This window comes from Arachis hypogaea, chromosome 17 (assembly GCF_003086295.3).
Source record: "Arachis hypogaea cultivar Tifrunner chromosome 17, arahy.Tifrunner.gnm2.J5K5, whole genome shotgun sequence".
NCBI lineage: Eukaryota > Viridiplantae > Streptophyta > Magnoliopsida > Fabales > Fabaceae > Arachis > Arachis hypogaea.
Window position 1 is genome coordinate 7,922,149 of NC_092052.1, and position 14,626 is coordinate 7,936,774.

The 14,626-nt window shown below is 27.8% G+C and overlaps 1 protein-coding gene across 1 annotated transcript; it reads right to left on the reverse strand.

The window, feature by feature from the left end:
* Positions 1–757: 757 nt before the first annotated feature.
* LOC112766985 (GDSL esterase/lipase At2g42990) lies at positions 758–7,091 on the reverse strand. Its single transcript, XM_025812872.3, has 3 exons — positions 6,260–7,091; positions 3,915–4,404; positions 758–1,089 (listed from the first exon to the last, which is right to left on the reverse strand). Exons 1-3 carry the CDS (start codon positions 6,677–6,679, stop codon positions 896–898), a joined length of 1,104 nt encoding a protein of 367 aa, XP_025668657.1. The 5' UTR covers positions 6,680–7,091; the 3' UTR covers positions 758–895.
* Positions 7,092–14,626: the final 7,535 nt, after the last annotated feature.

The following is a 14,626-nucleotide window of genomic DNA, read 5'->3' on the forward strand; positions in this document are numbered from 1 at the left end:
CACCATTCTGGCAAACACGAATCTCTGTTTCTATTCATTCTTCTCATGATGCTTCCAAATGATCGTGGGTTGTTCGAGCTCCCAGCTGCGTTGCTCGCGCTAGCCATAAGCTTGTGGTTTTGAAGATGTAGAAGACACTGCACGAGAAACAAGAGAAGAGAGTCACCTCTGTTGCGATGGAGAAGAGAGGAGAATAGAGTCAATTGGGTATTAGGGTTTTTAACCTCAATTTAGGGACCAAATTGAATCAAAATAGTTTATGTCGCCACGTCAGCTAGCCGTTTTTATGACAGCGTATCACCAACGAGTCCAACTCAGCTTTTCGATTGAGCCAGCTGGACGAAATTTGCCGGAAAGACGAGTCTGAGTCCCGGAGTGCAACTTCGGAGATGAATATGAGTAATTATTAACTTCAGGGATCACTATGAGGTTCGAGGGTAACTTCAGGTACTACTATGAGACTTACTTCATTCCTATAAATACCTTGTATGTTTTATGGTTTCTTGTAACAATTTTATACACAATTTCAATTCACAAATTTATTTTCTTAGTCTCCTCTCTTGAGTTCTAATATTTTTTTTCAAAAAAATCTTTAACAACAATTTACTATTCATAAGTTTATATAAGATTGCACTATATATAGTTAATTATTACAGATGCATATACTTTTTTTTTTGGAAGGAGATATATATGCGCCAAGAGTGGTAATTAACATGAGAATTGAAGGAAAGCATATGCATCTATAGCACATACGACATCACTACCCAATCCAATATCCATTATATTCATATTTAAATGTCACTACAATATAATGTGCATGTTTGAATAATGCACCTAGGTGAATAATGGTATATCTTTTTGAAAGGAAAACTAATTAAAAGAGAATGCATGCATATCATCTAAAATATGCAAGAAGCTTTGGAATCAAATAATTAGAAACAATTTGGTTAGTCTTCTCGGTAGGATGAAAGGCATCCCAAAAGACATATTTGGAGGCATCGGTGCATGTAAGTGGATTCTTGTCACTGCATAAATAGCTCATTTCAAATGTTCCTGTTGAACAACATGCCTTCTCTACCTCCTCATACCCTGAAATATAATAATATGCCCATATCCATCAATATAAGAAGAAAAAAGTTATTTAATGGTGTAACGATTTTTTTTTTTTTTTTTTTTTGGGTACATGTGGTGTATGTAATGATACTACTTAAACTTAGTTTATCATTTCAATTTTAAGGATAATATTATAGTGAAAAGAGTTCACATATAGATAAATTCATGAGTGTTAAGTAGTAACTAATAAGACAACATTTCTTTTTCTTTTTTTTTTTTCCCTTTGTCACTCTTGGTCTTATTTATAGTTTTTTCCTTTTAAGTTATGGGACCAAGTAATTTTATTGGACTCTCTTAGTTTTTGGCGGTTTTTAAGTTTTGTAATGATACACTACTTAAAATTAAAAAAAAATCAAAATGTTTAATGCACTTAATACACGAAAAAAGTATACACGAAATTTATTTTATATTTTTAATAAATTAAATACATAATTTTTTTTTAAAAATTATTAGTATACACTTAAAATGTGTTGGAATATAATATAACTAAATCCTTTTAATAAATCAAGGATAGTAGTCTCAGCCAGAGTTAGAGGGGGTGGACCTCTGTTAGGTATAATGCATTCAGTATGCAATTAATTCAAATTGGAATCATGTAATAATTATTCAATTTATTCTCACAGGTCAGATATAGGGATGGCAATACCACCCGAACTCGCGGGTACCCATCCCGTCCCTATCTGTTCGGGGTGAGTAATTACCCACCCCACACTAAGGCAGATTTTTAGCGGAGCGGATTCTTGGGAGGGGCGGGACGGGGTCGGGTTTAGCTAATACCTGCCCCTACTCGTCCCGCTATATATATAATATATATAATTTTAATATATAATATATGTAAAATAATTAGTAAATGATTAATAATATTATATCATATTTAAATTTTTATTTTAATTTATGTTATATATGTAATGATAGTTATATAAATTTTGAAATTTAATTTTATTTATTGGATTTTAATAATTATAGGGGCGAGTAGGGGCGGGGCGGGTACCCGCAGGGGTGGGTTAGAGTTCAACATTTTACTACCCGCAGGTAGAAGATGAGCGGGTTCTATGCGAATTATTGTACGGCAAGGCGGGGTCGAGTAGAAAAAAACCCGCCCCGTTACCACCCCTAATTAGATATGAAATTGAAAGGTATTACGCTGTTTAGATTTTTTTTTTTGGGTTGGTGGCTAATGTGCTGTTTAGATTGAGTGAAAATGACGAAGAAAAAATTCTTTGGAAATGAGGAGAAAAAATAAGATTATTTTAAGGTTTTTTTAATAATTATTGAAAAGAGAAACCCATGAAGATTTTTTTCCCACAAGTCAAACAAATATGAAAGAAAATATATAGTAGAAAAGGTTAAGTAGATGGATTAGAATATTATTCTTAATTTTAATAAAACAAAAATATATCTCAAAACAAGTCATTCCAATCAATCACTTTCATTCCTAATTAGTTAAACATGCATGCATTGAGAGCTAATTAGTTAAACAAACCAATCAATTTTTTTGGTTCCTAAACATTTCTGATTCACTAATGTTCACGTTATCAACTTCATTAAGATTTCTATTGGTTTGTCTTTACGCAATCCACATCAAAGTTATACAAAATTATTTAGTTAGATAGCAACTATGTTGGCTGATTCCCACTGTTTAACCATTAATGGAAAATTTGTGCACAAGTCTCGGTTCAGCTTATTATGATAAGGAAAAGTCTACGTTACCAACAGCATATCTGTCAACTTCTGCCAACTTTTATTTATAATTGTGTTTCATGGAAGTGTGTTCGTGGATGTATCTAATAATTAATATATTTTAAATACATATATAAAGAGACACATCCAGAAAATATATCTATAAAGACACTTTTATTAAACACAGCTATAAAAAAGACATTTTTATTAGACACATCCACAAACACACTTCCATGAAATACAATTATAAATAAGAATTGACAGATATGCTGTTGGTAATGTAACGAAACCGTTATGATAATAACGAAAGACTCTATCTATGTAGTATTACATAGTACGAAAATAACCAATCAAAATTAAAGAGTTGAGTTAAGAGTTCAATTTTAATTTTTAGTCAATATTAACTATTTCTTAAAATATTTTTTATTTTAAAATTTAAATCTTAAATTTAAATTCTATCTAAATTGTAAATCTTAAATCTTTTAAAAAGTAAAGATTAAAAATGTAATTTTATAATAAAAATTTGATTAATATTGACTAATTAAACATTAATTTTCTATACTTATTCTAAACGAAATTAGCATAATCAAGTAATAAGACTATTAATTTTGAATAGAAAAAAATATATAAAGGTGGAGTAAAATTTGATAAAGAAAAAACATTTTACTACTCCTTACTAATTAAAATATTTTTTCTTTTATTGTTGTATCAGATTTTTTTTATTTTTTTAAATTTTTATTTAATTTTTAAAGTGCAACAATAAAAGGGTGTTGAGTTCAATTGAAGATAAAAGCCAATTATAAATACAAACACGAGTGACCTAATTCGAATACACCATCATCATACATCATGAAGAATCAGCGTGTACTATCGATTATCATCACACCATAATAAATTTTTTGAAAAGCTTTGTCAGTTAAAGAAAAAAAAAGTTTTACTACTCCTTGGTTCTAAAATATTTGTTCCAAAAATATATTTTCAATAACAGCCTTTAACTAACTTCTTTATGAATAATTTATTTTACGTTTATAAGCTTATTCTTTTTGACGTGCAAATAAGATTATTCAATGGCACAATAAATATTGAGAGGACATAATTATAATAATATGAAAAAAGCATACCATATGTGGAAGGCCTTTTAATGATATCATCAAGTATGTCATATGCATTTGCTGAAACTGCTTTCAATTGTGGCAGGTGCCTATTAAGCTTTGAGATCAACTTCTCCAACTTGGCATTGAACCCCAAAGCCACATTGTTATATTCATCATTGCAAGCATGGTCTCCAAAGATATTTGTAGCCCTCTCCAATGGGAGACACCCCATAGGAACAAGGCCAGTTATGGATAATTTTCTTGCTCCAAGTGCATACAATTCCCTAATGAAATTCTCAGCAATTCCCAATAGAAAATCTTGGTATTGTGTAACTGTGAATTGAGCTCTTCTAGTTGGGAAAATGTAATAGTTCTCAAGAAAATCATTGGTTCCTAAGCTCATAAGATATAAAGCTTCTCTTATGATATGATTTGCCTTCTCTACTCCAACATGGTTTCTCAATTTTGCTTGGTACTCCTTGTAGAACTCCAATTCTTTCCACAATGGTATTACATTCTGTGTAAGATAATATTGACATGGATTATTAATCATTAGGTGACAGTGAAAATAGTAATATATTTAATTTCAAGATTTATGATGAATTTGATATTATATTTTGTGCAAAATATTATTATTTTATATATATATATAACTGATAACCTCCTATATTCTTTTGATGAGACTGATTTCAAGAATTGTAATTAGCATAACAAGTTTGTATTGTCTTCTAATTCTATACATGTATTTCAATCCAAAGGTCAACGGTCAAGCAACACTTATGGAAATTAATCTCTATGATTTTATCGAATGTTTAATTAAATTCTTACAATTTAAAAAGTATATAATTAAATTTTTATATTAGAATTTATTTTTAGAATATTCTATAATTTATCTTGCATCAAAGTTAAAAAACAGATATTCCAAAAACATTGTATTTCTTTGGAAAAATAGTTAAAAAGGACTAAATTAATTTTTTTCTTATTTAATCTAAAATTTTAGTTACAAAATTTTAAACTATAAAAATTCAATTAAAAATTTGGCAAAATAATAAATACTAAAAGAGTAATTAAGTCTTTCATTTATTACCCGGCGGCCGGTGCCTCCCAATTAGATGGTACAAAAGTGTTTCATTTTTAAAGTTGAACATTTAAAAAAAAAACGGATTTTAGATTATTTAAAATTAAATTTAGTTGTTTCTCTGAATTAAAAATATAATAAAATATTTTTCCCAAAAAAATTATTTATTGGATAAAAATAATAAAGATGATATATATATATATATATATATATATATATATATATATATATATATATATATATATATATGCATGAATGGATTTTTTGTTTTATTAATATCTATATGAAAAATAAAAAAAGACACTAATTAAAAAACAAAATAATTTACTCTTACTATATCTCTTTTTAATAGTTGAGAAAAAAACACTGAAAAAGAATTTTCACTTTCACAAACTAGAAAACAAAACCAAAGAACACATGCACCACTTAATTGGGTAAAAACACATAAATTATTCTGACACAAATGATTTTTATTTTTATTGGTTACTATAATAACGAACATAAAAGTGGCATTTTATTCTATATTTTAAAAAAATATTATTAAGATCTCTTTTATGCCATGCACTGGTGCACTATACTTCCAATAAGTATATCATCATAAGATTCTTCTTCAAATAATAATTTCACTAGAACAAATCCAATTCCTCTTCCTCTATATCTTTTATAATAAATACTATTTTAATATTAGTTATATTATGTATATAAAAAATTACTAAATCAACCATTAATATAAAGTATATGTTAAAATATAAAATATATTAAAAATAAATTTAATAATATATATTTATATAAATACATAATAACTAATTTGATGATTAATTTTTAATATATATATAATATTATTATTTTATTTTAATAATTAATATATAATTTTTTAGTTTATTAATTGAAAAATTAAATATATTAATTAATAATAATAATTATATCTTTATATAAATGTCCAAAATATTTAATGTATTATTAAAGTGTAATTGATTTCATATGAAATTAATAGTTGGAAACTATTAAATGATAATTTAGTCAAATTTATTAAATTATTTAACTATTTTTAATTAACTGCCTGAGTTATGCTATAGTTATGCTATATGTATATTAAAATCAGTTACCAAAGTCAGCCATCAGTATAAAATATATATTGGAATATAAATATACATTCAAAATAAATTAAACATATTTATACACAAATATATTTGTGACTAATTTTAGTGGTTAATTTTAGTGTACAAATAACATTTTTAGAACTGCCTTGAGTTTTAACCATTATTGAAATAAAAAAAAATGGAAGCATACTTACAAGTACATCAGAAGTAGCATTATCATATCCGGTTCCAGCTGAAGCAAAACAAACACCAGTGGCAAAATCATCAATGTCAAACGCAGGATCTAAGTATGCCGGAATTGATCTCTTCACCCCAAATGCCTCGGCAATGAAATCCGGCGGAACCCTTCCATTACAGAACCTTCCTGTTGGATGTCCTCCTTCAAAGTCACGCCCATATGGCCTGAAATTGCTCTTTAGAACCGTCAAGATCACGTTGTTGTTCCCCGAATCCACCGATGAATCTCCGAAAACTATCACTGCTGGAACCTTACTTGTTTTCCTGTTAGCCTCCGAGGTTGGAATAGTAACCATAATCGTTAATAATGCTGGGAGTAGTAGCCATGACAATGCCGGGTATGTTATGCGCACCATGTGTTTGATAAATTGTTTCATCAGCTTTTTGCGACGAGGAGAATTTGAGCTATCATACCAATGTATATGTATATCATTTATAAATGGTGGGAGATTATTATTGTTGTTATTATTATTTACATGTGAGTGAGTGATTAATTAAATGTGCACTGAAAGGTTGGTGAGGGGATTTTAATGACTGGGTTTTCTTGTGTGAAAAAGGTGTACGATAGATGTTGAAGAACTCAAGAAATCTTGAGGGAAATGGTTTCGTTATAGTAACAACACCTTTAACTTTTAATGGGTGTTTAGTTCGTCAATATTTATTAAACTTTTACGTTACTTTAGGGAACTTCAAACAAATAAATGAATTGTAACGAATACTTCATCACTTCATGTAAGCACGTATGAAATGTTTAATTAAGATAGCGTGGGTTATGCGACGTGCTGAAAAGCATGAAATGGTGCTTTATTTTCCTTTTTTAGGGAAAAGAGAGTTTTGAAGCGACCGTTGAATTGAATTAGGTTCGCTCTTCATTAATGTGCGATACTTATGGTGAAAATTTAAGTGCAGTCCACTTCACGTGAAGTTGATAGTTGAGAGCTGTTAGATGAAAATTTAGTCAAATCAGTCTAATGACTCTCAGTTATTAACTTTACGTGAAATTGACTACACCTGATTTTTCACCGATAGTTATACATCAAGATGTCTTTTTTTTTCTTTTAAAAAAAAATATCTCCCCTTCTATTACTTCTGTTTTCTTTTTCTTTCTAACTTACTTCTTTTTCCCTGGAATTCGCCTTCCTATAAGGATCCAAAGGTGTTGCTTGTTATCTTTGTTATTTATGTTGTTTTTTCATCTATGTAATTTTTTTTGGTCAAAGAAGATATTTGAGGAGGAAGATAGAGGAAAGAGCGGAAGAAAACGATAGCCGCGTAGTTACCAAATCCGTCCCGAGTCGATCGAATCGAAACTCCATGTTATTAATTTGGATTAGGTCATTATTTGAATCGGTCAATTAATTAATTCAATTAAATTTAGTTAAATTTAATAAAAATTAGTTAAATTAGTTAAAACTGATTCGATCAAATTCGGTAAAATTCGGTCAAATATTATTTTTTATATATGATTTTTTTTATTAAATGTATTACATAAATAAAATTAATTATATTTATTAATTAAAAAAATAAATTTTTATTTTTATAATTATTATTTTTATTTTTTTAATAAATATAAACTAATTAATAAATTATTAAAATTTAAAAATAATAATTAATTCAATACAAAAAAATTAAAAAAATTATTTATTATAAAAATAAAAAATAAAATAAAATTTTATATAATTATATAATTATAATCAAGTCAATTAATTTAATTTATAATTATCTAATTAAATTAATAATCTAATAATTTAATAATTTGACCGATTTAATTATCAGTCCGATTGTAATAACAGAATAGATGAATAAGATAAAGGTCAGATTATATATGTGTTGATAAAGTCATGTGAGAGTCACATGACATCAATGGATTTAGGTGGTGTCATGTACATTGTCAAACGGTTGGTTGTTACATCCGTTAATTAATTAAAGCCATGTTTTGTACACAATTAAAATCTAATAGAGCAAAATATTTAAGGGAACAATTATTCAAGGCATAATAATTATTATAAGATTATTATCTTATCTTCAACTAATAAGAATATTTATTTTTATGCTGATTATTTTTTGTGTATACTAAAATCCATTCGCATGTTTATTGTTTTTATTGTCTAATTTGCAGGCATCGCGAACTGCAAATTAAACTTCATTTGCAACAATTTTCTTCCATATTTTTTATACAGTATTAGTCAAACTTAATTCACCGAAAAATTAGTTATTATAACTGGAAATGAAGGCAGCGTGATAGAAAACGATATTAATTAATTTTGCCGACATTTAATTAAGAGACGTCAATAATAACAATCATGTTAATGAAGAAGTATTTAAATTATTGTCGCAATATGATAAGAGTCAAATGACAATAATTAATTAAGTTGATACTCGTAGTATTTAATATGAAACATATAGGAAATTGTTTTCAAGATTTAAGTGATTTTTTTATTTACTTTTAAAGTAAAAAATTATATTCAAGTTTTATAAATGAAAATCTAAGGCAAAATTGCATTAGTAGGAATTAATCAAGTTGATTTATTGGTAGTTTGAATAATAAAAGAGCATCTAGATATTTATATATGTTACATTTAAACAAAAGAATAATACGGATGCACTTAAGTAGGTTTGTCAATAAATATTTTTTATTACATAAGTGTTCGGGAGATAATAAATTCAGCTCAAATCAGTTCAAGTTATTTTATTTTATATTTATTAATTATTACTAAAATAAATATAAAATATTAGATGTAATAAATATATAATTTTAGATATTAAATACATAAAATTATAGATATTAAATTAAATAAAATAATTTTAATATTGTCTCCCTAGTATTATTATTTTTTAAATAAAGCATATTGTATTTAATTTCTTGTTAATTAAATGAATATTAATTTTTTATTATATTTTATATTGATATATAATTCATATCTAAAAAGATAATTTACTAATCATGCTAACTACATACTTTTTTCTGAATAAAATTATAAAAAAAATAAAAGCCTTGTTAATTTGTTTGTTACCTCTAATAATATATCATTTTCTAAAAAACGTTATATTTATTTTTCTGGAGTGCATTAGTATTCGAACTAAAAATATCATAGTCAAAGTGGTTGTAATTTTAAATATAATCCACCATTGATATATTAAAATTGCCACTTTAAATAAATAATACATTATGAAAAAAAAAACCAAAAATATAAGCTAAGAATTTTATCGCTTACTCTTTCTTCTCATTTCCTCTTTCTCAACCCTCAAACCTTCAAATAAAAAATTCACACCCCACATGACCCTCTCAATCGCTCATTCTCATATTCACACTTGATAATACAAATTTAAAAACGCAGGTATTCTTTGTGTCTAAACAATAATGTTTTTGGCCAAAATATTTTTGAAAAACCTCCAAACACGAACAATGAAAGATATATACTTAAACTTTAAGGTAGTGCAAAAATACTAGTGTATAGTGTTCATATTTGAATTTTAATAATATTGAGTACAAGTGTTACACTTGCAATTGATGGTATTAATTCAGGCACAAATTAAAACAAATTCCAGCTACACCAATTTTAAAAAACATATAATAATGTGATGAGATATACTCCTAAGAAAGGCCCCAGCAGCCAGCTGCGCCTGTGGTCACCACGGGGGTAGATAGCAACCTTAGTATTTTTTGTGGTATGTGTAATGTGCATGTGCTACTTACTATATGACTATGAGCTCCAAATAATTAGGTTGGCTACTTAATAATGATATCTTTTGGATATTCAATATGCTGCTCTGACATGTAGGGATGGTAAACCCTAAACCGGCTGAAATCTGCCGGAACAATCACTTTAATCCATTAAAAGATTTAGAGTGAATACCCACCCGACCCCTAACAATTACTTCGAAAGGATAATGAGGTCCCCAAGAAAAAAAAGATATCAAATTCGGCCCCTGATATTTTTTTTGGGACTGATTAGCCTCTGAACCAAAAAAAATAACAGTGATTTTTTTTTGGCACAGAAGTCTCGTTGTCCCTTCGAGATAAATTATCAGAAGCCGAGTTGAATTTTTTTTTGTCAAAGATCTCGTTGTCTTTCGAAATAATTGTCAGGACTATTTTAAATTTTTCTCACAAATTTAAGCTAGGTTAAAAAATTAAGTTTCGCCTAAAAAAAACGGTCTAACTCGTCCGTTTAACATGCGGACATTGGCAGAGCAAGCTTGCCCAGCGGCCATTTATTTTTATTTTATTTTATTTTAATTTCTAAAATTTCAACCCAATTTCTATATGAAGGAAAAGAAAATTTATCAACTCTGTTTATAATAATGTTTGTTTAATATTTATAAAAATTTTAGGCCAAACTAAGACTTGTAATATTAAAATATTTTTAATGTTAATTAAATTTAAAAAATTTTTAAACTAAAAAATAAAAAATAAAAAAAATACATGTTGGCAACCAAGTTCGCCTGAATGTCATTAGGCAAGGCGGGACAAATCGGTCCGTCTAGAGACAAATTTAAAATAGGATAGGTTAATTCTTTTGACACTTCTATTGACATACATAATGTCTATTATTAAATAAAATATGCCATGAAATTATTTTTCTCAAAAGCTAATAAGAAGAAGCACATCTAATATGTTTATTCAAACAAAATACTCTTTTTAAATTTGCGTTGATTTTTTGCATAATTTTTTTTTCATGTTAAAATTTATTTTTTTTAGAGTCAACAAGAAACTTTAAAGATTTTTAAGCCATAAAAATTAAAATACGATATGTGAATAGTTATATCTAACAAAATACTTAAGTTTAGTCTATTAAGTAACAGAAAGAAGGGGGTGAATAAATATTTTTTGGTAACAAAGTTTTAGAAAAGTTATTGTTTTCTTTAAATAATAAAAACATAAATTTTATAAAGTTAACACAAATTTTTTTTATAACTAACACAGAAATTTTGAAAAAAAAATTAATAAAATAGAATATGAAGAATAGAAATTTTCCTGTCCTTTAAGTTTGGTAACTTTAATAGTCGAAAAACTTCAATGTCCCTCCCAAAGTACGTAATATAACATTCTCCATATTAAGATTACAAATTAAACAAATTTTTATTTAAAATACAAAAAGTTTAAATTTTTAATTTATTTGTTTTATATTTAATAAATAAAAAATTTTAAAAAAAATATTAATAATAAATTTATCATGTTTTTTTAAAATACATGTTAGCTAAATCATAGAATAAAATACAAAATATGAATAATGGACCGCAAGCTCGAATTAATGAAGGAGGTTCATAGCTCCTACATGTGTTTGTTAAGATGATCAAAGTTGACCCAATTTTATGCAAAAATGCAAAATAAATGCTGGAATCTTGGGCGTGATGCTTGCATTATTGTCCAAAATGGTGATATGTCTTTACTCTTTATAGCTTTTGTTGCAAAAACCAAAATGCTTAATTTCCTCGTGAGAATCAATTTTCATAACAAAAAACTTTGAAAGTCCATTGGTATAAATTAAACTGTCCAATTTGATAATTATATGAGTAGTTGATTTTACAGTTGGATTCTGTACAATGTAGTTTGATAAACGGTAATGTTAGAAAAATAAAAAATAAAAAAAATAAAATTTATAACAATTAATAAATATTAAATAAAATAAATTCTGACTGTTTTTTATTTTTTTATTATTATTATCAAAATTTTGGTCGGGTAAATAATTGCTTAATCTTTTAAGAAACAAGAATCAATTAGTAGCACTGAAAAAGAGTTTAGAAGCATGGCAACTACTGACACCGAAGTTATTATTTGGGTGCAGAATTTATTCAAGGAACTCCAGTTACCAAGTTCAATCACCCACACATTTTGAGTCAGAAATTTACTCCATTAGAGAAAGAATAAACTGCAAGCAACTTCATGTGTTCCATCTTCCTCATGCCACCTCAAAAACCAGACACACTTAACAAATTAACTATATTTCACCTCAATTTAATACAAGGGTATAAAAAATAAGAAAAGTCACATATATACATGGCTAAAGCTTGGTCGTTGAGATGTGTGATTGCAGTTTGTATATATGTTTGGTAGTTTATGAACTGAGTACGTTTATTGATCGATCCCGCTACGTTATTAACAACATTTCTGTCAACATCTGTCAACTCTTATTTATAACTGTCTTTGTGAATGTGTCTAATAAAAATATCTTTTTTATGGCTGTGTTTAATAGATGTATCTTTATAGATATATTTTCTAGATGTATCTCTTTATATATGTGTTTAAAATATAATAATTAATTATTATTGACAATAAATTGGTAGATAATACATTGGTACTCTATACTTTTCCTTTATTTATTTGTTTGGTTGTCACTACTGTATTTGATTGCAAGTGTAAAGTATTGTTTTTTTGTACTATTCCCTTCAATATTTTAGTGTTTTTGTTTAATTTTCAATTTTTCATCATTTATATATAAAAGGACAGAAGTAGTTAATGATATAAATAGAAGAATAAGACATTTCCCTTAACATCCCTTCTTTCTCTCCCCAAAATATTCTACTTTTCCCTCTTTTCTTTTTGGGTAGTGACTTTCTTGTTCTTGCAAATTAATTGAAACACAGTGACATGTTATTGTATCTATATATATAATAACTTTTAAATTTAATATTATTAAATTCTATTTATTAGGCCAGTGAAAATGGCCAGCTTGACCCGTTTAGGTCCGACCCACATCAACCTACGATTATTTACATTGATTTGTTTAAATTTATTTTGTTTATTAGCAATATTTTTCAGTTTGGACTGATCTATTTAAATTTATTTTGTTATAATTTTTAGTTCCGGATATTTATAGTCAGGCTAATTACTTTTCATTTTTTTAGAAAAAATATTTTGATAAAAATTTATTTTATGTTAAGAATCTTAAACAAAATATTTTTTTAGTTAATGGGTCGAATTTTTAGATAAAATAAAATAAATAATGGTTAAAAAAGTGTTATTTTTTAAGAAATACAAAAGGGTTTAAATGGATCGCCTGTTTTGCTTGTTTAATCTGTCATTTTTTTTAAATTAATTTAAACGAACTTAATTTAAAACGCATAAGATCATTCTAGACGACACACATGCTACAATGACCGGGACAAACGATCGCGATTCCGCGAGGATAAGTTAATTTCAAAAATCCGTTCTTTGTAGACTGCAACCCGCCTACATGAAGCCGGAATCACTAGTAATAGTCAGTCAGCCATACGGCAGCAACCCTTCTATTTATTTTATTGACGAGAATTATGAATTTTATTGTCCTTGTGATATATGAATGTTAAGTTTAATAAATTGTTTTTAATTACTGTAAAAAAAAAGCTATTAAACTCATACACCAAACTGATGAAAAAATTATATCAATATATATAAGGATAAATATTGTTTTGGTCCCTAACGTTGAGGGTCAGAATCAAAACCGTTCCAGGTATAATTTTTTATTTAAAATCATCCTTAAAGTCGTATTCGAATTTAAAATCGTCCTTTGCAATATAAACTTTTTGTAAATGACGAAGCTACCCTTCTGAGCTGTTGTGTCTCGCGCGAAACACTTCATTGCTTCATATGCCTGTAAACCCTCAATGTAAACCACAACATTAATCACAACGTTTCACTTCACCAATGTAGTTCCAGCGTGCCCTAAGTAAGAATCAGAAACGACAGAAGCTGTTCTTGGACTGAAGATCGCAGGCAATTTCGATTTACTGGAAGGCAGGGTCGTGCACAGTCCGTCAGGTATGTTTCCATCCTTCCATTGACTATGGTAACTCTCCTCGTAGTAGTTAATTTAGGGTTAGAAGGTTAGATTTTGGTAGTTTGTTAATGGTTGAATGGAGTCGCTGTTTATTGAGAATAGAGATAAACATCACTGTGTGGTTCCTTTTTTAATGTTTTCTTCTATTTCTGCGATATGGCACCGTGTATAGGATGTTGGAGAAGACAATGGTTTATTTTAAACTGAAAGTCTACCATGGGGGATGGTTTACCTATCAGAATGGGCCGTTACAGTATGTGGGAGGAGAAACAACAGTGATAGAAGAGATTGATGGTGATCGGTGGTCCGTATTTGAAGCATATGCAGAGTTAAAACAGTTTGGGTATGTGGAGGAGAATATCCCCTCGTTGTGGTTCAAGGATCCTACACAGGAAGACTTGGAAGAAAATTTGAAGTTGTTTAAATCTGATGCAGATTCGATTGCCATGTGTAAAATAACTGAGTTGAGAGATTATGTGGAGTTGTATATTGTGTACAAGGTTGAAGAGGAAGATGTGTTTCCTACTTCTGGCTACATTGATGTTGGGGGAGGGGGGATCATAG

Excerpts from the sequence above, each read along its gene's own strand:
- LOC112766985 (XM_025812872.3), bottom strand. The coding sequence starts at position 6,679 with ATGAAACAATTTATCAAACACATGGTGCGCATAACATACCCGGCATTG. Across the intron at positions 4,405-6,259 it reads ATGCTACTTCTGATGTACTT|AATGTAATACCATTGTGGAA; the intron begins GTAAGTATGCTT and ends TATCTTACACAG. Across the intron at positions 1,090-3,914 it reads TAAAAGGCCTTCCACATATG|GGTATGAGGAGGTAGAGAAG; the intron begins GTATGCTTTTTT and ends ATTATATTTCAG.